At 42.9% G+C, this 25,603-nt stretch overlaps 1 protein-coding gene and 1 pseudogene across 1 annotated transcript; one reads left to right on the forward strand and one right to left on the reverse strand.

Annotated features, from left to right (window-relative positions):
• Window positions 1-14,966: 14,966 nt before the first annotated feature.
• On the reverse strand, window positions 14,967-15,899 carry LOC138812470 (vomeronasal type-1 receptor 90-like). The gene has a single exon (XM_070000409.1). It carries the CDS (start codon window positions 15,897-15,899, stop codon window positions 14,967-14,969), a length of 933 nt encoding a protein of 310 aa, XP_069856510.1.
• Window positions 15,900-22,479: 6,580 nt separating this feature from the next.
• LOC138812471 (eukaryotic translation initiation factor 3 subunit J-like) lies at window positions 22,480-25,387 on the forward strand (annotated as a pseudogene).
• Window positions 25,388-25,603: the final 216 nt, after the last annotated feature.

A 25,603-nucleotide genomic window follows, 5' to 3' on the forward strand; every position in this document is an offset into this window, starting at 1 on the left:
TGCTAGCTATGTACTTTGCCATGCAGAAGCTCTGCAACTTCATGCAACCCCATTTGTCCAAACTTTCTTTGATTTGTTTTTTCTGGGTCAGAAAATTTCGGCCGGAGCCAAGGAGACCTAGGGTTTCTCCGATTCCATCCTGTAATGTTTTCAGAGTGTCTGCTTTGACTTCGAGGTCTTTGATCCATTTGGAGTTGATTCTGGTGCAGGGTGATATGTAAGGATCTAGCTTTAGTTTTCTACAAGTAGTTAACCAATTTTGCCAGAACCATTTACTGAAGAGGCTGTCTTTCTTCCATTCTATTGTTTTAGCTCCCTTATCGAAGATTAGATGGCTATAGGTCTGTGGGTTCATTTCTGGATTTTCAACTCTATTCCCTTGGTCCTGAGGTCTGTTCTTATGCCAATACCAAGCTGTTTTGATTACTATGGCTTTAGAGTAGAGTTTGAAATTTGGTTTTAATATTCCTCCAGCAGTGTTCTTTCCATTAAGGAGCGTTTTTGCTATTCGGGGTCTTTTATTGTTCCATATGAATTTTTGGATTGCCTCTTCTATTTCCTTGAAGAATGAGGTTGGAATTTTGATAGGTATCGCGTTGAATTTGTAGATAGCCTTGGGAAGTATTGCCATTTTGACGATGTTAATCTTTCCAATCCAGGAGCATGGGAGTTTTTGCCATTTTGTAAGTTCTGTTTTGATTTCCTTTTCCAAGATTTTAAAGTTTTCATCATAGAGGTCCTTCACTTCTTTAGTTAAGTTAATTCCTAGGTATTTTGTTTTTGTGGGGCTATTACAAATGGAGTTGCTATCCTAATTTCAGCCACACTTTTCTCATAGTTGGCATACAGAAAAGCCATTGATTTTGGGGTTTTAACTTTATACCCTGCTACTTTGCCAAAGTTTTGGATCAGCTTGAGTAATTGGGGAGTGGAGTCTATGGGATTCTTTAAGTATAAGATTATGTCATCTGCAAAGAGGGAGAGTTTTATTTCTTCTTTCCCTATTTGGATCCCCTTTATGTCTGGATCTTGTCTTATTGCTGTAGCTAGACATTCTAATACTAGATTGAAGAGAAGTGGAGAGAGTGGACATCCTTGACTTGTTCCTGAGTTAAGAGGAAATGGCTTTAGTTTTTCACCATTAAGTATAATGCTGGCTGTAGGTTTGTCATATACAGCCAAAACCTTCATCATAAAGGGGTGTTGGATCTTGTCAAATGCTTTTTCTGCATCTATTGAGATAACCATGTGGTTCTTATTCTTGCTCCTGTTGATGTGATGAATAATATTAATTGATTTGCGTATATTGAACCAGCTTTGCATCCCTGAAATGAATCCTGTTTGATCGTGGTGTATGATTTTTTGGATGAATTGTTGAAGTCGATTGGCCAAAATTTGTTGAGAAGTTTTGCATCAATGTTCATCAAAGAAATGGGTCTATAGTTCTCTTTCTTTGATGAGTCCCTGCCTGGTTTTGGGATGAGGGTTATGCTTGCTTCATAGAATGTGCTCGGTAGTGAACTTTCTCTTTCAATTTCATTGAAGAGTTGGAGGAGTATTAGTGTGAGCTCTGCTTTGAAGGCCTTGTAAAATTCCGCTGTGAAACCATCTGGTTTTGGACTTTTCTTAGCTGGGAGGTCTCTTATTGCTATTTCTATTTCAATACTTGGTATGGGCCTGTTAAGCTGGTTTAACTCATCTTGGTTTAGTTTTGGCATGTCAATATTTGCTAGGAAAAGGTCCATTTCTGTCAAGTTGTCAAACTTATTAGCATAAAGTTTTGAGAATTATTCCCTTATAATGTTCTGAATCTTGGTTGTTTCCGTGGTGATGTTTCCATTCTCATCTCTGAGTTTATTTATTTGGGTGTTTTCTCTTCTTTTTCTGATAAGATTTGCTAAGGGTCTGTCAATTTTGTTAAGTTTTTTGAAGAACCAACTCTTTGTTTTCTTGATTCTTTGTATAGTTTTTTTGGATTCTAATTCATTTAATTCTGATTTAATTTTAATTATTTCTTTCCATCAACTGGATTGGGGTTTATCTTGCTGCTCTTTTTCAAGGAGGTTTAGCTGTGTCATTAAATTGTTGGTTTCAGATCTCTCCAATTTGTTGATGTAGGAGCTCAGAGCTATAAACTTGCCTCTGAGTACTGCCTTTGCTGAGTCCCAGAGGAGCTGGTAATTTGTGTGTTCATTATTGTTGAACAGCATGAACATTTGAATTTCCTTTCTAATCTCTTCCATGACCCACTCGTGATTCAGCAGTGTGTTGTTTAGCCTCCATGTGATACCTGACTTTCTTTGGTGGCTTTTGGTGTTGAGTTCTAATTTTAATCCCTTGTGGTCAGAGAGAATGCAAGGTATAACTTCAATGTTTCTCAGTTTGGACAAGTTTCCTTTGTGGCCTAAAATGTGGTCTATTTTAGAAAATGTTCCATGTGTTGCTGAGAAAAACGTGTATTCTTATGCTGCTGGGTGGAATGTTCGGTAGATGTCAGTAAAATCTAGTTGATCCATGCTGCTGTTTAGATCTGCGTTTTCTCTGTTGAGTTTTTGCCGGGTTTGATCTATCTAGTGGGGAGAGTGGTGTGTTAAAATCCCCAACAATTATTGTCTTTGGATCTATATGGGATTTGAGGGAAAGTAGTGTTTCTTGGATAAATTTGGGTGCTCCATTGTTTGGCGAATAGATATTTAGTATTGTAATATCCTCCTGAAGGAGAGAACCCTTAATTAGTATGTAGTGACCTTCTTTATCTCTTCTCACAAATTTTAATTTCCTGCCTTTCCCTTTGAGTATTCTCAAGCTGCTCACGCAAATCCTGTATCAGTTTTTGAGTAGCTTCCTCACGCTTATGATATTCTTGTATAAACTTTTGGATTGCCTCCTCTCTCTCCCTATCTCGCTCATACAGAGTCCTTTGTATGTTTTCCATCTTTTCATTTATCATGTTTGCCAGCATTGTTTGTAGAACTATTTGGGAACTCTCCTCTGGATTATTCATTATCTGTTCTGTCCCCTGATTATCAAGATTGGGAATTGAGATACCCGGATTTGCCATTTTTCTTGTGTTTTTCTGGCTTACTCTGCCCATTTGAGATGAAAATAGCACCAGTTTTGTGCTAGAACACTATCTTAAGGCAAGCATCAACCAAAGTCTGAATTTGCACAGTCTATAGTCTACAGATGCAATCTAGTTCAACAGATACATCTATTCAACTTCAAACAACTATATGTTAATGGGCTACGAACCGCAAAGAAGAATTTGGACAACCAAAAATTATTAGGGTTAGGGAGAGTTGTGGGTAAAAAATAGGAATCGATTGATGTGGGGAGGCACAGGGAGAGTTAACTAAGTCCTAATCTCAAAGCAGTAAATAGTTTAGGTAGGATGAAAGTAGAGGGAGAGAAAAAAAGAAGAAAGGGAAAGGGAAAAGAAAAGAGACCAGAAAAAATAGAAAAGCAAAAATTAATAATATTATATCATTTCGAGAACAATCTATTTAGAGAAGAACATGAATGTATTGAGAGAAGGGGAGGGATATAAAGGAGATGAGAAAAACTTAAAAATAAAAATGCTTAAAATATTATATAGGTATAAAGAGGTAGTACTGCTATTAAGGAATTTAAGTCTCAGAGGTTTTGAATTGAGTAATAAATTCGTGAATTAAGTGTGTACACAATGTGGGATAGGGTCTAATAGTCAACTGCAGGTTTATCTGAGGATGTGCAGGACAAGAATTAAGTCACATAAAGAAGAACGAAGGAGAGGAAAAGGTGAAAAGTATAAGAAAGGAAGAAAAAAAATCAGACGTTCAGTAGAGCTAAACAAAAAACAAAAAGACAATTAAAAAAGAACAAAAAGAGAAAGAAGACAGAAAAAGAAAGAAAAATGCACACTCACGTATCCCTAAAATAAAAATTATATGAGGAAAAAATTACTGGAAAACAATTTTTTTCAAAAAAGGCAAAAATTAAAGATTAAAAAAAGTTTTAGAACAGAAAAAAGATTTTTTTTATATAAGATACCAAAAAAAAAAAAAAAAAGAAGAAGAAAAAGAAAAAAGTTCTTTGATTTTTTGGGGAGGGGGTGGGAAAAATCCTGTATCTCCCTTGTGTCTGTAACCAGCCTCTTGTTGGAGTTTCTGGTCTGCTTGTGGTCCTGTGGCTTGGTTGGTTTCTTAAGTCAGTTTGTTCGAACAGGCAGAAAAATGCTCTGCTTTACCCAGGATTTTGCGATCCTCCTCCTAGGCTAGTTCAATGGGAGGCAGATCTGCTTTGAGTATCACCAAAGAGGGGGATGCAGTGATGAGGCTAGGTTCTGGGTAGAGTTGAGGCCTTTCAACAAACAGTAGCTTTTCCCGGAGGCTAGTTTGTGAAAAACTCACAAAGCCCAGCCTGGAGCCATTCTCAGAGTTTCTGTTTACTGAATTTCAATTGATTGTCGAGGCTGCTAGAGGGAGGGGTGGCCTCTGGCTCTGATTACCCAGTGAAGAAAGCCACTCCTAGGGCTGGCACCCGAGCTGGGTGACTTTTCCCTAGGTGGAGCTGAGTCTGGCAGGTCACACCGCAGTTAAGTTCTTGTGACCTGCTAAATGACTCGTTTTATTCCAAGGCCTGAGTTGGAGCTAGCAGCTCTGCTGAGCTTTGTCAGTATCCAAGATGGAGATCTCCGGTATTGGGGAGGGGAGGGGTGGCCTTCCCTCCTCTGCTCCCTGAGAAGGAGTGAGGACGTCAGGCTTCTACTCACACGGAGTCTTGGTTCCTGGGTCGTCTCTGGTCTGCGAACTGCAGGATGAAGATGTCCACTCCTTGTCGGTTCTTGCTGGTGTTGAGTAGAATCCGCTCGCCCACTGAGTCTGGCTCCTTCATTCCGGACTCTCTGTGGCTCAGGTATGGCCGTGGCCACGGCCGCAGCAGCCACCGCGGCCGACGCCGCGGCGGCTGCTGGCAAGAGCTCAGATGTGTCTCCTTGCCTGGATTTTCCCTCTCTGGCCTAACTCTCTGTCCTGTGATGGCACACTTGGTGTGATTCTCTGGCTTAGGACTGTTCACTGGAACTCTAAAACTGCTTTCTATGCGAGAGCTTGTTTAGATTCCAGCTTCTCCTCCACCATCTTCCCGGAACTCCTTTCTCCTACTTTCTATTCCCCTCCCTCCTACCTCCTCACCCCCCAAAATCATTTCCAGATCATTTCCAACACCTTGTCTTCTGTATATTGATGTTGCATTGGCTCAGCCCTTGTCCTTTATCTCACCATTCTGTTGTTCCCCTTCCCTTCCCTAATTCAAATATATGTATATGCAATACTATGGCACCAAACTCAAATACAGCAACAACACTGGATATAAATATGAAATGTTTGGGAAAACATACTCCCTCAATGTTTAAGAATTACAGCATGTCTGAAGTTGAATAAGACTTCAAGTGCTCAATACACATAGTTTATACACACAGTTTTATTCCCTATGTACATTACTAAGAACATCACTGCTTTTGAACAAAAGTTTTGGCTGTATATTTAGCCATTGAATGCTTTATGACAACTGGTACTTCCCATCAATGAAAGGGAAAGTGTACATTTGGAAAGAATTTTATTACTCTTCATAGGGAAGAAAAGAAACATGGCTTGGTGGCTTAATGATAAAATACAAATGATCACTTCCAGTTTTGGAATTTTTACTGCTATGTAATAGTAATAAAAGTCCATGATGTTGTTGGAGCAATAGAATAATATTAAACAGCTGACCAACAGCAGGATGATGTGGGTGGCTTTGTTCTTGGGTGCTGGCTGTGAGACAAGCCTGGGACTATGGAGGTGCTGGGCTGTCTTGTGCTGTCGGTACAGGAGGGTAACCACATAGAGGCTGGTGATGATCATGAGGATTACAAACCCAAGATCTCAAAATAAGAAGATAGAGATGCAATACCATCATCTATTGTCTTCTATCTGCTGAGTATGACAATATACATTGGGAAATCCAGAACTTGTAAGAGTAAAATTGCTTTTGGCTTTCATAACCTTAATGACCAGAACATAGATGAGTGTTATTGACTACCCAGAAGAAGAGGAAAGAAGGGAAAAACCACACTGAAGACTTAGATTTAAGCCACACGCACTGGAGCAAGGTTGTGCTGATGGAAAGTGCTTGGGTGACTCTGAAGAGGTATACCACCACCTTGCAGCCCACACCGTCCAGAAGACATTGGACTCCAAAAGATGCCATGATGTCTGGCAACATTGTGAAGGTGAGGTTCAGGATGTTGATCACAGGTGTTTGAAGACAGCATCGATGGGCTTCTTCAGATGAGTTTGGAATCAAAACATGTACAGATAGAGCATGGAGAGCAGGTAATTCCCATGACACCGATGCACATCTGGGCTATGAGGAAAAGCCCCCATATTGATTCACCAGAGAACACTGTGAATGGCATTGTAAGGTCTGATGTATGGAGCAGCCAGACAGTTGATACCAGAATGAAAAATCAGTGCATTATTGATCCGTTCTAAATGGTTCTTCAGGAAGAATATGAGGAAGATGAAAATCAGTTTCAGGCCCAGGGTTGGCTCTTGTGGAATGGAATCCCAAGGGCTCCTGAGGATCTTAGAGGACAGAAATGGATGAGATTATAGAAGGGAAATCCTGCCTCACACCGTTGGTCCTAATGCTTTTGCTAGGAGAACTATGGGCCTGTGGCACACAGAAATTTGCACAGTATAAGGAGTTTTCTAGATCATCAGATTGTAGTGTGTGTGTGTGTGTGTGTGTGTGTGTGTGTGTGTGTGTATTCACGAGTCCCTGGGGCTTCATCTCACATCCAAAAAGCTAACCCTGAGGTTTCCTTTTAGTTGTTGTTCAAGGCTAACAGGTATACCTCCATTTTATTCTGGCTTATTTGAGAATTAAGTCTTGGAGACTTTCCTGCCATGCCTTGCTTTTAATTGCCATCTTCAGTTCTCAAATTCCTGAGTAGGTAGGACTGCAGACATGAGCCAACAGTTCTCAGTACAAAAATCCTATTTCAAAACACATTTTATCCATAATTTGGTAGAAAGGTAAGGTAGTTCAAACTCCAGAACCAGAAAAAATTTCCTTAGCACTGTATTAAGTTTTCAATTTCATCTCTTCTGGGAAAGAAATTCCAAAGAGGGGGAAATTACTGGGTAAGGAATCAAAATAAGCTTCAAAGGAGGAGTGTGGCAAATATATAAGATGTGAAAATGTTTTCACACATATCCTACAAACTTGATTAAGCATTGTATTTAGCCTGCTATTTTCTTAGCATGGCTTTGAAATCAAATGGGATCAATATACTGTGATCTAAAGAATGAAATATAAGTGTATTTGGTCGGCAAATAAAAAAGTGACACAAAATAACTGCAAAAATGAATGTATCTCTGGTGTCCAGAGCATCATATCTGGCAGTACTGAAACTTTTCCATTGAGGTTGGATGAGCAAAATCATCTGATGTCTGGACAGTTTGTCATTTATGACAATTATGGGATGAGCCAATACAGCAGTGGTACACATTAGACACTATGTGGATAGGAAGTATACAACTTATGTGTGGTGACAGGATGAGAAAACTGGGAAAGACAAGGGGTGACATTGTACTCAAAGAAATATATTGAAGGAAGTGAAGTGGTGCTGTGGAAAAACTGGTAGAGTGCCACCCTTGAGCCCCACATCTCAGGGACAGAACCTAGGCCCTGAAACCTCACAAGTGACAAAGCAAAATATACAGGTGGCCTAACTTATGCAATGGTAATCCCCTCTACATCACCTCTATCACAACAATGAAGATTATAATGGCAATTAAAATGATGACAGGGAAGACTGCAACACTAACTCCTGTCATTTCAAAAAAGTGATAAGATGTAAGATATAGAACCAACCCTGATGCTCCTCAGTAGATGAATGGATCAAGAGAATGTGGTATCTAAAGCCAATGGAATTCTATGCCTCCATCAGAAAGAATGGCATTGCCCCATTTGTTAGGAAATGGAAAGTCTTGGAAAAAATTATGTGAAGTGAAGTAAACAAATTGGCTTAACACATACCAAGATTAGAGGTGAAAGTCCACAAATAGAGTTGAGGATTAAAACTTATCAACAAAGGCACTACTGGGGCATAGAGAATTACAAAGAGAAAAGATAGTAAATAGACCTCAAAGCACATCCAATATCCAGTGGTATCAATCGGGGCTTATGGAGCATCTGCCAATGAGGAGAATGTGACATGCCCTATTCCAGTGCAGCTCTCCAATCAAAGATGAAGAAAATAATAAAAGAACTAACCAATGTGCAGTGACCTCCAGAGTAGACAGATAAGACAGGTTTGCTCAGGACATCTTTCCAGAAAGTGCACTGGTGACAGCTGGACATGCATGGGCATACTCTCTACACAGCGCTGTCCTAGAGTATCACATTGTTTTTTGAAGTAGGAACACTGATCTTCTCCCTTGAGTGCCTTTGCCATGCTGCTTGTTCACAGAGAAGAGTCATGGAATTTGGAGGACCTAAGAATACATGCCATTGTCTATATGCTGCTTGGTCATTGGCTTCATCCTGCTTTATCATTGGCTGTATCTTTTGTTGACTGCATTCTGCTATGTCATTGGATTCATCCTTAATCATTGACTACATCCTAACCTGTCAGTGGCTGCATCCTGATTTGTCACTGCCTGTGTCCTTTCTCATTGCCTGCATCCTACTGCCTCATTGATTTTTATCTGTTTTATATTAGCTATATTCTGAACTTCCAAGGAATCCAAAAGGTCTACTTTCAAAACCTATACAGAGATTTTGGCCAGAGAGGAAAAATTTAGGAAGCCTGCTTAAGAAAGCCCATTTGAGCATAGGTTGGAGACACCAGAGACAGAGTGGGTGTGGGTTTTCACTCATCTCCAGTGCAAACTGGATTACTAGGAGTGAAAATCCACATCCTGCTTCCACTGATCGCAGACGGTACAAAAAACCAGGAAAGTATGTATACATCCAAAAAACATCTTCATGCCACCTCACAGAACAGCGTCTGGAAAGTAGCTCTCCACCAACACTCCAAAAGAACACCATCTTTGATACTGCAATAGAGCCTGCCAGAGCAGCTAGTAGATAAAGATAACTTTGGCCAGAGAAGCTGTAACTGTGGCATCATTTTTCAACAGGACAAAGGAATCTGATCAGTGATAGTAAGTTCCACCTAGGGGAAGGTTGCCCCGCCCAGGAGGAGGTAGCTCTTCCCAGGAAGGGACAACTTTGCCAGGGTTGGCAGAGAGGGTTGGCCCCGCCCCTTGGCAGTGAACAAGGACATTCCAGTCATATAGCAGCTACCCTCAGAGCTTAGCCCCTGTAGGAATTAAAAATCCCAAAGTCTGTAGAATCTCACTGGATAGACTGCAAAACTGAGAGAGGCTCCAAGCTGGGCCAAAAAAGGGTCTTAAGAGCTAGACAAACTGGAAAAAGCCACTGATTCCAGACATGCCACAACCCCATACACACACAAGCTCACTTGCAGAGACTCCAACCTACAGAAACCAGCCACCTCCTTCCTGCAATCTGTGCAAAGCTGATCCCCTCTCCCACTGAGTTAGTCTGAGAGAAGGGACACAAGGAGTCCCAAGATTGCAAGGCAGAAGTTTTTTCTGTCTGCTCATACGGTTTTGAGAAAACAACTAAGCCATAAGGAAAAACAATCAGTGCAAGGAAATCAAAGGCTACATCAAGAGAAGGGGTAGCAGAAATACGTGAGAGACAAATAAATTGAAATATTGTTTTCTAAATGTAATTTTTATTTTTTCTTTTTTTATTTTATTTATATATTTTGGCCCATTTTTCTTCTTCATTGCTGTTTATTCCTACAGAGTCTATGGTGATTACTTGGCTTCCTCCTTAATTGTGTGTATACTTAATTGAGGGTATATTTTGAGCAAATATCTATTGCTCAATTGTATGATTTTTATTTATTTATTTATTTTTGGGTCCGGTCATGGGGCCTGAACTCTGGGCCTGGGCACTGTCCTTCAGCTCTTCAGCTCAAGGATAGCGCTCTACCACTTGAGCCACAGCACCACTTCCAGCTTTTTTCTTTTTGCTTATATGGTGTTGAGGAATCGAACCCAGGGCCTCAGCTTGCAAGGCAAGCGCTCTACCACTGAGCCACCTTCTCAGCTCAAATGTATCATTTTTAATTTTAGACTTTTTACTTTATACATATATACAGTTTTTTTTCAGTTAAAGGGTAGGTTTATTTAGTAGACCTGCTGGGACCAGGCCAGGTTGGCAATCCTCATGGATGAGAAAGGCCTGGGATAGACCTAAGAGAGAGAGCTGGGAAAAGAAGTGGGAAAGAGCTGGGAAAGACGTGGGAAAGAGAGAGAGCAGGGAAAGCGAGAGAGCTGGGAGAAAGAGCTCAGAGTGCTGGGGCAGGGCTGAGAAGGAAAACATAAATACATTTTCAAATATCTTTATTTCTTCCTTTGTTTTTTCTTATTGTTTTTCTTTCTCTGAATTTAGGTCTTAGCTTTCTTCTGTCTGTTCCTTTCCTTCACTACATCCCTCTACCCTTATTCTCTCCTCCTCAATTTTTCTTTATAAGTTGCAATCTTCTAATTCACCTCAAGTCATTTTCTTTTATTTCTGGTCATTTACTACTTATTCCTTTGCTTTAGTCCACTGATCCCTATTTGATTGCTGTTGATCTAGATTCTATCTGTATCCATTTTGACAGTGTCAAAGTGGAATATTGTGTCATCCTTTTGGTTCAGATTGCTTTAAAGCTCATGACAGATTTGTTCACGATTTTAACTATATATACATATACATACATATATATATATATATATATATATATATATATATATGGTGTACACACACACACACACACACACAAACACACACACACATATACATGGAAGAACTATACCCTTCCCCTAACAAAGAAAAGGACAGGTCAATAGGATAATACCTCTCTCCTATTTTGAACCTCTAAAATCTGTGCAAATACAGGGACTGGGTTTTTTAATTTTTGTCTTAAAAGTGTGTTTTGTGAAAGTTTTTTTAATTAAATAAGGTTTTATTGTGATAATACTGTACAGAGGGGTTACAGTTACATGAGCAAGGTAATGAGTACATTTCTTATCAAGCATTGTTGCCTCCTCCTTTAAGTGAAAAGTTTTTGAAACGATTAGACTTGACTTATTTGACTTCATCTGCCTTGAAATTATGCTTTGTTTTCCATTTTTTCTTTGTTCTCATGGTCTGTGATGATAATTTCATGTAAGGAAACAGTCAAAGCTGGTCCGTGTATTTATGTATTTTGAGTTGCTGTGTGTATGTATGCACAAGTGACTGACATTAGACTGACGTTACTGTAATAAAGAAATCCATTTTCCCAAAAAACAGTGTGTTTTGTGGTGGTACTGAAATTACTTTCATATCCTAAAAGGAATGATAGAGTTAAAATACCTGTCTATGATTGTTAACCCTTAAAGTTGTGCAGCTATAGGTTCCGGGTTGGTTGTTGTCTTAAAAATGTTTCCTGGTGGAGGGGGGCCCAAGATGGCGACGGGGCAGTAGGGAAACGCCACAGCTCTCCCCAACCAAAAAGAGAGTTCGAGTTCCAATGCTAATTTCCCCACGAGACCGACAACAACAAAAAGACGAACACTCAGAGAAAAACCGGAGGTGGAAAATAACAAAAAAAGATAGAGAAGAAAAGAAGAATTTCAGAACAGAGAAGAACGAAGACCCCTCCGCCAACCTTTACTGGCTGCGTGGCAGTGCGCCAAGCCGCTGGCCAGCTGGCCAGGCGGGGGCTGCTGGAGCCCCAGAGATACAGGGGGCCACCTGCAGATCACCCACCTGAGGTACCGGCTTGCAGAACAACTGATCGCCAGGAACAGAGAAACCTACAAGCCGGGAGTCTCCACGAGGATCCCATTCCCACCCCTCACTCCCCACCCGAGCAGAGAGGCTCCATCCCGCCAAAGCTGCCTGGCACCAGCAGCTCAACAAAGGGACCTGTCTGCAGATCACTGGCGCAGAGGATGCCTGATGTTACCGGACCCGCCCAATAGCGATCGCAAGACCCGGCTGGGGCCATCCGGGTCCCAGAGGCACAGGGGGCTGCCTGCAGATCACCCACGCCTGAGGCACCAGACCTGCCCGATCGTGATCGCAATGACCCGGCGGGGCCGCCCAGGTCCCAGAGGCACAGGGGGCTGCCTGCAGACCACCCGAGCAGAAGCCACCTAAGGCACCGGCATCAGACCCACTGGATCTCTACAACCCATGAAGAAGCCGCCTGAGCGTGGACACTGTGGACCCGACAGCTTCGATAGAGGCAGAGACAGAAAAGAATCACACAGAGCCACCACTGCCCAACCCAGCCCGCAATCACCCCAACTGAACTCGGATTGCAACAACAACTGACGATCTACACCACACAGAAACAACCAGCTCCAGGGTGAGTACCCCACAGGGGACAGTGTATCCCTCAAGGGAGACCAGAGCTGGAGGGAATCCCCAGACCCTGACCTAGACTCCCTACCCCAACACCCGGATCACAGGACCCACTAAAACTGGGAACTGTTCGAGAGCTCCACCAGCCCGTGGAGTACACCCCACTGGCCAGGCCAGAGCAAGAGTGCCCCTGGAAGGGAGCTTAAATGCCCAAGCCAGGAACAGTGCCCCTGGGTCAAGACTACCAACAGTAGAAGAAATTTGAACTGTGTACCCCAGGCTGCATAACCTAGGTGGTATACACATCAGCACAGGCCTAAGGAGCGTGCTCCAGGCTGCATAACCTAGGTGGTATACACATCAGCACAGGCCTAACGAGCGCGCCCCAGGCGGGGCCGGAAACAGGCCTGGGGATCGGGTGCCTGAACACAACCAACTCCTCCCAACTGAAGTAAAAAGCTGAGCATACGCCTCAATAGAGGGGAGAAAAACAGGGAACAGCACTCCCTGGGAAGCACGCTATCCAATTTGTTGCCTGAATCTTGATCACTGATGTTCTCCATTGTGTTCCAGTGCCATGATGCTTGTTACAGTGTAGAATCATGGAGGCTGTAGGATCTAAATACAGGTGTCATGGCCTATATCTTTCTTTGTCCTTGGCTGAACCCTTTCTCATTGGCTGCATCCTGCTTTGTAATTGGCTGTATCCTGCTCCCTCATTGGCTGTCTACTGACTTGTCATTGACTAGATCCTGCTTCTTCGTTGGCTGACAGGCCAGAAAATACATTCTTTATCCCAACAATTATATTTTAAGCAATAAAACCCCTAAAAAACTTTGATGGAAACAGACTTTTACTCACACACACACACACAGAAAGGCACGTTCAGGAAGACTTCAAAACCTCAATGTTCTCTTTTTTTTTAAATTTAAAATTTTATTTTATTTTATTTGAGAACATACTGTACAGAGGGGCTACAATTACATGGGCAGGATAATGCATACATTTCTTACCAAGCATTGCAGCCTCCTCCTTTGTTTACCCTTCACCTCCTTTCCCAGCCACCCCCCTCCCCCCCACCCAATCATACCCCCCTCACCCCCACACCGACATTGTAAAGCTGGTTTTGACATGACATTTTGTACTTCTCATTGTTGCAACAGGTCCACCTGAATCCTTAAACGACTTGTTTGTCCCCATCTCCTCCACATGTTATACTGACATCAAATATAGTGAAAGCGGGGGTTACACTGTGGGGGAGGGACAAACAAAGCAACAAAGAAATAATCTTATAAATGCGTTAGAAACATGCATGAAAGAAACGAAAACATTACAATACATATTTAAGGGTTCATTTTCCTAACATCACATTATCTGACCTTTTCCGCTCGACTCATACCTACACTAGATATTGCAAATAAGGGAAACCATGGGACCTATGTTTCTTTGGGCCTGGCTTACTTCACTTAATATAATTTTTTCCAAACCTTTCCATTTCCTAACAAATGGGGCAATGTCATTCTTTCTGATGGAGGCATAGAATTCCATTGTGTATATATACCACATTTTCTTGATCCATTCATCTACTGAGGGGCATCTGGGTTGGTTCCAGATCTTAGCTATGGTAAATAATGCTGCAATAAACATAGTTGTGCTGGTAGCTTTAGTGTGGTCTTGTTTGTAAACATTTGGGTAAATGCCCAAAAGTGGGATTGCTGGATCATAGGGGAGATCTATGTGAAGACTTTTGAGGAACCTCCATACTGCTTTCCAAAGTGGTTGAACAAGTTTACATTCCCACCAACAATGAAGTAAGGTTCCTTTCTGTCCACATCCCCTCCAGCATCTGTTGTTGTTAGAGTTCTTGATTTTTGCTGCTCTAACTGGAGTGAGGTGATATCTCAATGTTGTTTTGATTTGCATTTCTTTTATGGCTAGGGATATTGAACATTTTTTCATGTGTCTATTGGCCATCCTTCTTTCTTCTTCAGAGAAGCTTCTCTTTAAGTCTTTAGCCCACTTATTTATTGGTCAGTTGTTTCTTTGAGGAATTGTTGGGTGGTTTAATTTTTTGAGTTCCAAGTATATTTTAGATATGAGACCCTTGTCCGTTGTATGGCTAGTAAAGATCTTCTCCCAATCGGTGGGCTTTGTATTGATCTTGCTAGCTATGTCATTTGCCCTGCAGAAGCTCTGCAACCTTAAAAACTCAATGTTTTAAAATTACAGCATATCTGAATTTGAGTAACTTGTCTAGTGCTCAGTCCCCACAGCTCCACTCTAGGTCCTCCTTTGGTGTTCAATTAGATATTATAGTCTCATGGTCGTTCCTGCCTGGGCTAGCTTTGAACCTGTATCCTCAGATGTTAGCATCCTGAATAGTAGAATGACAGGCCTGAGACACTGGCTCCTTGCCTCTGTGGTGTTTCTATCATCCTACAAACAGCAAGGATGAGGTGAGCAGAGTTGGATTGCCACCATGATCTTGTCTTCACTTCCTATTAAAATGGATCATTCTTGGTATAACATAAGTGAGTGAACCATCGTGAAACCATTCTGTTATTCTTCATGAGCAAGAACGGGCATAGAGTGGGGTAGCTGAAGGACAACATCAGAAGCACACCCTTGGATTTGTTCAGTTTCTCCAGCGTCCACAAGGAATACATAGTTACGATGTTGTTGGAGCAATAGAAGAACACGAAGCAGCTGACCAGCAGCAGAATGGTGTGGGTGGCTGTGTTCTCGGGTGCCGGCTGGGAGGCAAGGATGGCACTGTGGAGGTGCTGGACTCTGCGGCGGTGTTGGTAGAGGAGCCTCACCATGTAGAGGCTGGTGGCCACCATGAGGACCACGAACAGAGCATCTAGCAGCACAAAAGAGCTGATAATGGGCATTGGGGTGGCCCTTATGAAGTTCGTTTGACAGTAGGGATGAGAAAATCCCAGGCTCATGATGGTGGAATTGCAATTGGATTGCACATTTGTGATGATGTCGAAATACATGATGGGATTCAAGATCCATAAGGAGAGCAGCGAAAGAAGGATGCAGGTGGAGGGTCGACTTTTCAGCCAAGCTAACTGGGCAGGGGTGCGGCTGATGGTGAGGGCCTGGAAAGCACTCATGAAGGTGGTAGTGCTGGTGGACAGTCCCCGCATGACCTTGAACAGGAACAGCATCGCTTTACACATGGCATCATCCCAGAAACACAGGACTCCATACGAGGAGACGATGAAGGGCATGGACTCAAAAATGATGGTCAAGGCGTTGACCAGGGTCAGGTGCATGAAAACTATGGCAATGGGCTTCCGGAGCCGTGGTTTGCACACAGAGCTGTACGCGTACAGCAGGAAGAGGATACAGTTCCCCAGAACGCCCAGACACACCTTAGAAACAAAGAGGAGCCTGAACACAGTGTCACCTGGGGTAGCTGTCATTGTGTGTGTGAGTGTGTGTGTGTGTGTGAGAGAGAGAGAGAGAGAGAGAGAGAGAGAGAGACAGAGACAGAGACAGAGAGAGAGAGAGAGAGGGGGGGAGAGGGAGAGAGAGAGAGAGAGAGACAGAGACAGAGACAGAGACAGAGAGAGAGAGAGAGAAAGAGAGAGAGAGAGAGAGATTGTGTGTATGTGTGTTTTGCTGAGAATCAAAGCAAGAGTGCTGCCCAGCCAAGAAGGTGAGAAAGCTCTAGACAACACTGTGATTCCCTCAGGCTGGAATCTTCATGGTGCTCCATTTCTTTATCAGGTAAACCAGGCTTAGAATGAATGCCGAAAGATAGAATGTTAAACAATGATTTTAAAATACTTTCTTTTTTTGGGGAGTGGGTCATACCGCTTATGAAATTGGAACTCAGGGCGCAGGTACTGTTCCTGAGCTTTTTTACTCAAAACTGCTGCTATCCCAGTTGAACCACAGCTCCATTTCTGGCTTGTTGGTAGATCACTGGAGATCAGAGTCTCAAGGACTCCCCTTTCTGGTCTGACTTTGAACCTGGATCCTCAGATCTTTGCCTCCTGAACACTTGGGCTTACAGGCATGAGCCACCATGGTCTGGCCCATACAATTGTTTTAAGTGGAGTCTGGGAAAAATGTTCCACTTGCCATTTTTGGAGGGTTGGAAGTGTTCTGACCTCGGTATTTCAGACATGAATGTGCTGTGACCTTTGAATCTGGCATGTAGGGCCTGGAAGGACCTGGGGAGACACATGTTAGAATCAGGAGGGAATTCAAGGGCACCACACTGGGCTGGGGTGTTAGGAAGGATGATCACTGGCTGACTCTTTCTGTGGTCCCTGTGGACTATACAAAGAGGGCCGGGAGCCCGTGCATCTGATTGGCTTCACTTTTTGTAAAATCTTCATTTTTGAACACCTGTTGCACAAATAGCACATCCATGTAAAATCCCTGTGGGGATGGCTACAACATGACTTTTGTTTTCTGGTTAGTCATGGGATGAACTCTGGGCCTGGGCACTGTCTCCACTCATCAGCTCAAGGCAAACACTCTACTGCTTGAGCCACAGAGCCACTTCTGGTTTTCTGTGGTTCATTGGAGATGAAAGTCTCATGGACTTTCCTGCCCGGGTTGGCTTTGAACCTCAATCCTCTAGATCTCCGCCTCCTGAATAGCTAGGATTACAGGTGTGAGCCACCGGTACACAGCACAATATTACTTTTTTCATGGTGTATAGAAATACTAGAAGGTAAATATCTAACCAATATTGTCTATACATTTTTTTCTGTCAGTCCTGGGGTTTGATCTCAGAGTCTGAGTGCTTTCCCTGAGCTTTTCAGCTCAAGGCAAGCACTCTACCGCTTGAGCCACAGCACAACCACTGGTTTTGTAGTGGTTTATTGGATATAAGAGTCTCTTGGACTTTTCTGCCTAGGTTGGCTTTGAACCATGACCCTCAGATCTCAGCCTTCTGAATAGCTGGAATTATAGGCGTGAGCCACCAGTGCCTGGCTTATTTTCTGTACATTTGAGAGTTTTCCCCCTGTATCATTCTCACTCATTACTGTTCTTGGGTTTTCTCTCTCATCACAGAGAATACTTTGTTCCTTAATTAACTTGCACTGAATTAAATTAGTATCCTATTTTTCCTGACTAAGTCTGTAAGAACATTTTCAACCCATTCTCCTGAACAATCTCCTGCACAACAAAGTTTCACTCTGGCCCTCTTTGCTGCTGCATGGAAGTATTCTCACTGTTTCCTGGCCAGAAGCAACAGCCAAATTGTTGAGCATGACAACACTGTGTGTTGCCCTCCTCAGCATCCATTGTGCCTTCCAGAGACAGTTTAACTTTTATGAATTAGAATTCTTAGGAATTGTGATATTGGCTATGGTTCACAATTGTTCATCATATTCTCATATTGTAATATGTGTTATCTTTCCTTATGTAATCAGGATCTTTCCAGATTTTCTTTTTCTACGTGTGTTGGTCGTGGGTCTTGATTCTGGGTCTGAGTATGGTCCCTGAAAATTTTTCCTCAAGACCGGTACTCTATGACTTGAGCTACAGCTTTGTGTCTGGCTTTTTGGTGCATAATTGGTGATCAGTGTATCATGGACTATCTTGGGTAGGCTGGCTTTGAACTGTTATTCTGAGATCTCAGTTTCCTGAGTAGCTAGGATTACAGGCGTAAACCACACACACCCAAATCATCTTTTAACAAGTGCTTTCCTTTTTTCTTCTGCTATCTCTAAATTTTTCAATTTAATTAGCATGACCTCTATAACTTTCTTTCTTTCTTTCTTTCTTTTTTTTTTTTTAGGTCGTGGGGTCTGAACTCTGGGCCTGGGCTCTGTCCCTCAGCTCTTAAGCTCAAGGCAAGCGCTCTACCACTCGACCCACAGCACCACTTCTGGCTTTTTTCCTCTTTGCTTATGTGGTGTAGAGGAATCGAACCCAGGGCCTCAGGAATGCAAGGCAAACACTCTACCACTGAGCCACCTTCCCAGCCCCACCTGTAGAACTTTCTAGTGAAGCTTGTTATTTTATATTTTCCCTTATTATTGGACAGAAGAGCAGTGTGAAATAAGAGTATTAAATGCAGCTCACTCACAAAAATTGACTTGGGCTGTGCATTTTCCATTAAGCTCTCTGCTCTGATTCTCATTCGATGACCCACTGGGCAATTATAGGACTCACGTTACTAGGATCAACCATTGCAATGTATTATTTTACACAAAGACTTTAGTAATTAGCAGAAATTACAGGGGAAATAGAGGAAAGATGGAAATGATATAAATAAACCTGATCAAGTCAGTTTATACTCTTGAGAAATGTACCGTGAGAAACCGCACACCCAGTCTTTCTTAAATGCCATGTTTCACACAGTCAGAATAAAATTCCATTTATTCTCTCTCAGACGCTGATGAAGCCAATCCACTGCCCTGAGAAGCCATAAGGGTGCAGAATTTTTTTCAGCTGAACAACATTTACCAACACAATTACTGTGCTTTACAAATGGAATGAAAACTGCCCCAGAAAAACGATATCTCCACACATTGAAAGATAAAAATCTGCTGTGAAAACTTGCTACTATGAAGATGCACTATGAAATTTCTGCCACAGAAATCACAGATGATTCAGACACAAAGATCAAGAGAACAATGTCAGAAAGGAGCCCCAACATGACAGACTGGGTGCTGGGATGAGGACAAGGAGAGCAGACAGCCCTTATGGGAGAAAACACAGAACACGTAAGCTCCTTGTGAATGAGCCTACGTTTCACACACCCACTTCTCAGTGTCCAATAAGATGGGTAAATGTTCACCATTAAAGTAGTAGCTGGAAAGCTCATTTAAGATGGGAATTTTAGGGATAGCAATAGAGAAAATGCAAGCCCTTGTGGAAAGAAGATTTTGTGGCTCACCTGCTACTCAGGTGGCTGATATCTGAGGAATCCAGTTCTAAGCCAGCTCAAGCAAGGAAAGTTTGTGAGATTTGTGTCTCCACAGAATCACCAAATCTGGAAGCAGAGCTAGAGCTCACATGGTACAGTGTTAATGACAGTGTCCTAGCCCCAGGACTGGCACATAATCACACACACACACACACACACACACACACACACACACACACACACACACACACACACACACACACACACACACACACCCTGCATGATTTTGTGATTTCCCTTATAAATACATTTGAAAGTACTCCTAATATGCCTAGAAGATGGAACTTACCACGGGTGAGTTAGCAGTTGTGCAGGACTTGTCCGGAGGAAACCGAGCAGTGTTGTGCCACAGCGGCTGAGGTGTGCACACCCGAAAGAATAAAAAGCGAGCAAATGCCTGAACGAAAACGGTAGCATGGAGAGAAAAAAGAAAGATGTGTATTCAACCACAAACACAAGTGAGAGAAATGAAGACGGGCCAGTGATGCACACCTGCAATTCTAGCTACTCAGGTATCTGAGATGTGAAGATTGGGGATCAAAGGTAGCGAGAACAGGAATAGTCCAGGAGATGCTTATCTTTACAAAAATTAATTAAGTTAAAAAATCGACAATTAGAGCTGTGGCTCAAGTGGTAGAGAACTAATCTTGATCAAGGCCGCTAAAAAAATCTGAGCACCAAGAGCTTGTCTTCAAACCCTAGGACTGGCATCAAAAAGGAATATGGAGAAAAGTGAATCTGCAAACCACAGCTCATCCTGGGATGGGCAGTGTTGGACCTTCACCCCACCTCTGGCTCTGAAGCCAGGTTCAGAGTTGCAGAATCCTTCTTGTGGCTGTCTGGACTGCAGACACACAGAGTGTATTTGGAAGCCTGGCTTGATCATGTGTGCCCATATCAGCCAGAGGAGGATGGGGGGGGGTGGTGGCAGATGGTGGTTCCCCATGGTGTTTGCTCACCTCATCCCCTGCTGCTGTCACTTTGGCCCTGTTTATTTCTTGTCATCGTGATGAACCAGAGCAGTCAGGTGCCCTGTCCCACGTGCACAGCATGTCTCCTGATGCAGGTCTGTCTGTTCTCCCAGTCCCAGTGGCGTCAAGAAAGTCAAATGGAGATCCTAAGAGCTCATTCAAAGTTACTTCTCACACCACTGGTAGGAAATAACCTGAGCACCACAGGGCAGAGTTCAGAGAGCACTGTGCCCTCCACTGGGAAGTACTGAGTCCCAGCATTCATGGCTTGGCACTGAGCTCCATGGGGTCTCTGTCTTGGCTCACTAATTGATCACCCAAAGTTGGGATGTCATGATCACAATGTGTTCTTCTTTGTATAAAATGGTGACTAACACAGAAAAATAGAAAATGATGTCGGGGAAGGTGGCTCAGTGGTAGAGTGCTTGCCTTGTGTGCATTCGACCCTAGGTTCGATTCCTCAGCACCACATAAGCAAAAAACAAAAGCAGAAGTGGTGCTGTGGCTCAAGTGGTAGAGTGCTTGCCTTGAGCTGAAGAGCTGAGGGAGAGCACCCAGGCCCAGAGTTTAGACCCCCATTACCTGAAACTTCTGCCACCCGCCCAAAAAAAGGAAGATAGAAAATGAACTAGAACTATGTTGTGTTAACTTATCACTGGAAGACGCTGTATTTAAGGAGAAATGAGATTGGGGGTTGCCAGTGGCTCGCGCCTGTCATCCTAGCTACTCAGGAGGCTGAGATCTGAGGATGGTGGTTCAAAGCCAGCCAGGGCAAGAAAATCTGCGAGACTCTTATCTGCAATAAAACACCAGACAACTGAAAGTGGTGCTGTGGCTCAAGTAGTAGATTGCTTGCCTTGAGCTGAAGAGCAGAGGGACAGCGCCCAGGCTCAGAGTTCAAGCCCCATGACTGACAAAGAGAGAGAGAGAGAGAGAGAGAGAGAGAGAGAGAGAGAGAGAGAGAGAGAGAGAGAGAGAGAGAGAGAGAGAGAGAGAGAGAGAGAGAGAGAGAGAGAGAGAGAGAGAGACTCGGGGCCTGGGTGCTCTCTCTGAGTATTTGTGCTCAAAGCTGGTCCCCTACCACTTGAGCAACAGTTCCAATTCTGGCTTTTTGGTGGCTTATTGGATATACGCCTGCATAGGCTGCCTTTGAACCTTGATTTTTAGATCTCAGAAACCTGAATAGCTAGGATGACTACTGTGAGCCACTGGCACGGTGCTGATGATTATGATATCAGCTTGCAGAGCAGTTTCAGTGACATTGTTGTAATCACTGCTACTCAGAGTTTGTTCTTTGTGCATAGAAAAGCTTCCAATAAGTATATATTTAGCTTGTTTCCTGCTGCTTTGCCATTAGAGTTCATGTAGCACAAAAGCGTCATTCAACTGGAGTTTTTCATGTTTTATGTACAGGATCATAGCATCTGCAAATAGGATTAATTTCTCTTTTGAGTCTATTTTGGTCCTTTTGGTTTCTTTGACATTGCTTTGGTTAAAGGTCCAGGCACTAAGTAAATGGCATCAGAGATGGAGAGCCTACATGGCCTCCTTTCTCCCTTATGCAGACATTTTCAGTTTTCCTCATTTAGTACAGAGTGAACTATAGATGATCACACAGAGCGTTTGTGATGTTGAAGCATGCCCTCCCTTCTGTTCCTAGTTTCTTTGGCGCTTTTATTATGAAGTGATGTTGACTTTTGTCCCAGGGCTTCTGTGCATGCATTGATATGATCATGTTATTTCTATTCTCTTTTATAAATGCTCTTGAGGTAGAGTGCTCGCCTTGCATGCATGAAACCTCGGAGTTTGATTCCTCACTACCACATAAAGAGAAAAAGCTACAAGTGGTGCTATGGCTCAAGTGGTAGAGTGGTAGCCTTGAGCAAAAGGGACAGTTCCCAGGCCCTGAGTTCAAGCCCCAGGATTGGCAAAAACAACAACAACAATAACAAAAACATAATCTGGCATATCTTCATTCAAACTACACTTCAATGCTCCATACCCACACAGTTTTTTTCCCATGTACATGTCCAATCAGCCACTGAATGCTTTCTGACAACTGGTAATTGTCATCAATGAGAGGGAGGTGCTACATTGGACAGAATTTTATTATACTTCATGAAGAAACAAGGGGACATGATTGGGAAGCATGATAAAATACAAATGATCATGTCCAACGTTGGCATTTTATCTACTGTGTAAAAGGAAAAACATTCATGATGTTGTTGAGCAACAGAAACACGTGAAGCAGCTGACGAGAAGCAGGGTGATGTGGATGGCTTTGGCTAGGCTAGGTAGCGATGGCTAGGTGATGGCTAGGTAGCGATGCTGGTACTGTAAAGGTACATGGCTCTCTTGGGGTGTAGGGAGAGGGGTGTCAATATGTGGAGGCAGGTGGTGAGCATGAATATTACAAACATAAGGTCTCAGAATATGAAGATGCCATGACCTATTTTCTTCTCTTTGTCGAGTATGGCAATATGCATTGGAAAACCCAGAACCAACAACAGTAAAATGACTTTGGGCTTTCAGAGCCTTAATGACCTGGACCTACATGAGCATATTGGCAACTCAGAAGAAGAGAAAAGAAGGGGAAATCCACACTGAAGATTTAGATTTAAGCCACACGCACTGGGCACAGCTGAAGCTGATGGTGATGTCCTGAAATGCATTGAGGAGTGAGATGGTACAGATGGAAAGTGCCTAGGTGACTCTGAAGAGGTACACCACCACTTTGCAGCCCACATTATCCAGAAAGTGCTAGACTCCTAAGGACACCATTATATCTGGCACCATTGTGAATGTGGTGTTAGGCAAGTTGATCATAGTTAGATGCATGAAGATGGCATTGCTGGGCCTCTTTAGATGACATTGGAATAAAATCATGTACAAATAGAGCATGGAGGGCAGGGAGTTCCCCATGACACCGATATACAGCTGGGCTATGAAGAAAAGCCTCATATTGAATCACCTGAGAACAGCACTGATTGTTTTTGTGATGTTTTGATCTATAGAGCAGCCAGACAGTTGATACAGGAGAGAAATATCAGTACACTGCTTATCGATCCATTCCAAATTGAGCTTCAGGGAGAATATGCAGAAGATGAAGTTCTCTTTCAGGCCCAGGGGTGGCACTACTGGAACAGAATCCCAAGACTTCCTCAGGATCTAAGGGGACAGTAATGTCTGCGATTATGGCAACGTGTTGTTCATGATATACTTCCTAGTTCCTCAGCGAGGAGGAACTGTGGGCTTGTGTGACAAATTTGCATGTTCTTCGGATTGGTGTGTGTGCCTGTGCCTGTGTGTGTGTGTGTGCGCGTGTGTGTGTGTGTGTGTGTGTGTGTGTGTGTGTGTGTGTGTGTGAAATCCTGGGGCTTGATCTTAAGGCCTAAGTGTTATCCATGAACTTTATTTTTTGTATTGTTCAGCGCTAATAGCTACGTTTCCATCTTTATGCTGGTTCTTTGGAGATAAGTCTCACATAATCTTCTGAATGGGCTGGCTTTGAATCCTGATCTCCAAAACTCAACTTTTTTTTTTTTTTTGTCAGTCATGGGGCTTGAAGTCTGGGACTGGGCACTGTCCCACAGCTCCTCAGCTCAAGGTGAGTGCTCTACCACTTGAGCCACAGCAGGATTTCTGGTTTTTGTGGTGGTTAATTGGAAATAAGAATCTCACGGACATTCCTGCCTGCGCTGGCTTTGAACCATGATCCTCATATCTCAGCCTCCTGAGTACCTAGGATTACAGGCGTGAGCCTCTAGTGCCCAGATATAGCCTCTCATTTTTAAAACATATCTCATCTCGAATACAGAGTAAAGCAAAGGAACAAGTCCCGAGTCCAAGCTCCAGCACTAGAAACAAAATTTATAGCACCCTAGGAATGTTTCGAAGTGCAATAGTTCCTATGGTGAAATTCCACAGTGGGGGAAATTACTGGGTAAGGAATCAAAATCTGCTTCAAAGGAGGAGTGTGCCAAACACACCACAGGTGGAAATGCCTTCCTGCTTTTCTGAAAAACTCCAGAGAGCCTTGTTTTAACTCTGTTTTTATTTTAGCCTTGCCTTGATAGAAAATGCAATCAGAATAACACAACCAAAATGATGGGAGACAAATGTATTTGTCGAGGTAAAAGACACAACCAAAATCGACACTAAGTCAATGTACAAATGAATCTCCCACTATGAAAAAACACTAAGGCAACAGAACAGGAGATTAAGATTGGAACTAGGGATGGTCCCAGCGTGCTCTTGTGGGCCAACGAGAGCCAGCCTGGTGACTCACCTCACCACCACATCTCTGGGCGGCTCCCAGGCTACTTCATCCACAAGCCTGCCACCTGGCCTGTGGGGACCACTGGGAAGGCAAGGACAAGGAGGTCAAAGGTAACTGGAATGATGATGATGATTGATGATGATGATGATGATGATGAAGAGGAATCAAAAGAAGCAGCAGAAGTAAAACCAGAAATAAAAATTTCAGGAAAGAAAAAAATAGAGGAGAAAATAAAAGAAAAAAGAACAACAGAAGAAAAGGCAAGAAGAAATTAAAAGGAGATGAGAAGAATCTGAAGAACCTCAAGTGCTAACACCAGAAGAACAATTAGCAGATAAACTGCGGCTACAGAAACTACAGGAAGAGTCAGACCTTGTACTAGCAAAAGAAACGTTTGGTGTGAATGATATAGTTTGTGGGATAGATGCTATGAACCCATCTTCAAGAGATGATCTCACAGAATTCGGGAAGTTAGTAAAAGATAAAATTATACAGGAAGAAAAGTCATTCTATTATGCCAGGTTTTTGAAAGCCTTAGTTCGAGATGTGTGAATTTCGTTGGAAATTGATGACTTGGCAAAGATGACCAAATCATTGACTGTGCTTTGTGTTGAGAACACAGAAGCAAGAAATGCAAAGCAAAGCCAAAAAGAAGAAGAAAGGCGTGGTTCCTGGAGGGGGGTTAAAGGCCACCTTGGAGATGATCTGGCAGATGATGGTGGTTTTGATGGAGGATATGTACAAGACAATGAAGACTTCATGTGACAGTTTCTCTCTCCTAGTTTCTTCTTTCTGTTGCCCACAATCCCTTCAACATCTAGCACAACTTCTTTTCCTTTCACTTCTGCCAAATGCAACAACCAGAAGTGCCCTATCTTTGGTGCTGGTTATTTAATCCCTTGACCCTTAGGTGCTAATGTGCCAATAAGGAAATTTGGAACTTACTGCCCAGGGGTTAAAATTGGGAACTTAAGTTGCTAC

Source organism: Dipodomys merriami, unplaced genomic scaffold, assembly GCF_024711535.1.
Source record: "Dipodomys merriami isolate MVZ:Mamm:240054 unplaced genomic scaffold, mDipMer1.0.p SCAF_57, whole genome shotgun sequence".
NCBI classification, from domain to species: Eukaryota; Metazoa; Chordata; class Mammalia; order Rodentia; family Heteromyidae; genus Dipodomys; species Dipodomys merriami.

Excerpts from the sequence above, each read along its gene's own strand:
- LOC138812470 (XM_070000409.1), bottom strand. The coding sequence starts at position 15,899 with ATGACAGCTACCCCAGGTGACACTGTGTTCAGGCTCCTCTTTGTTTCT.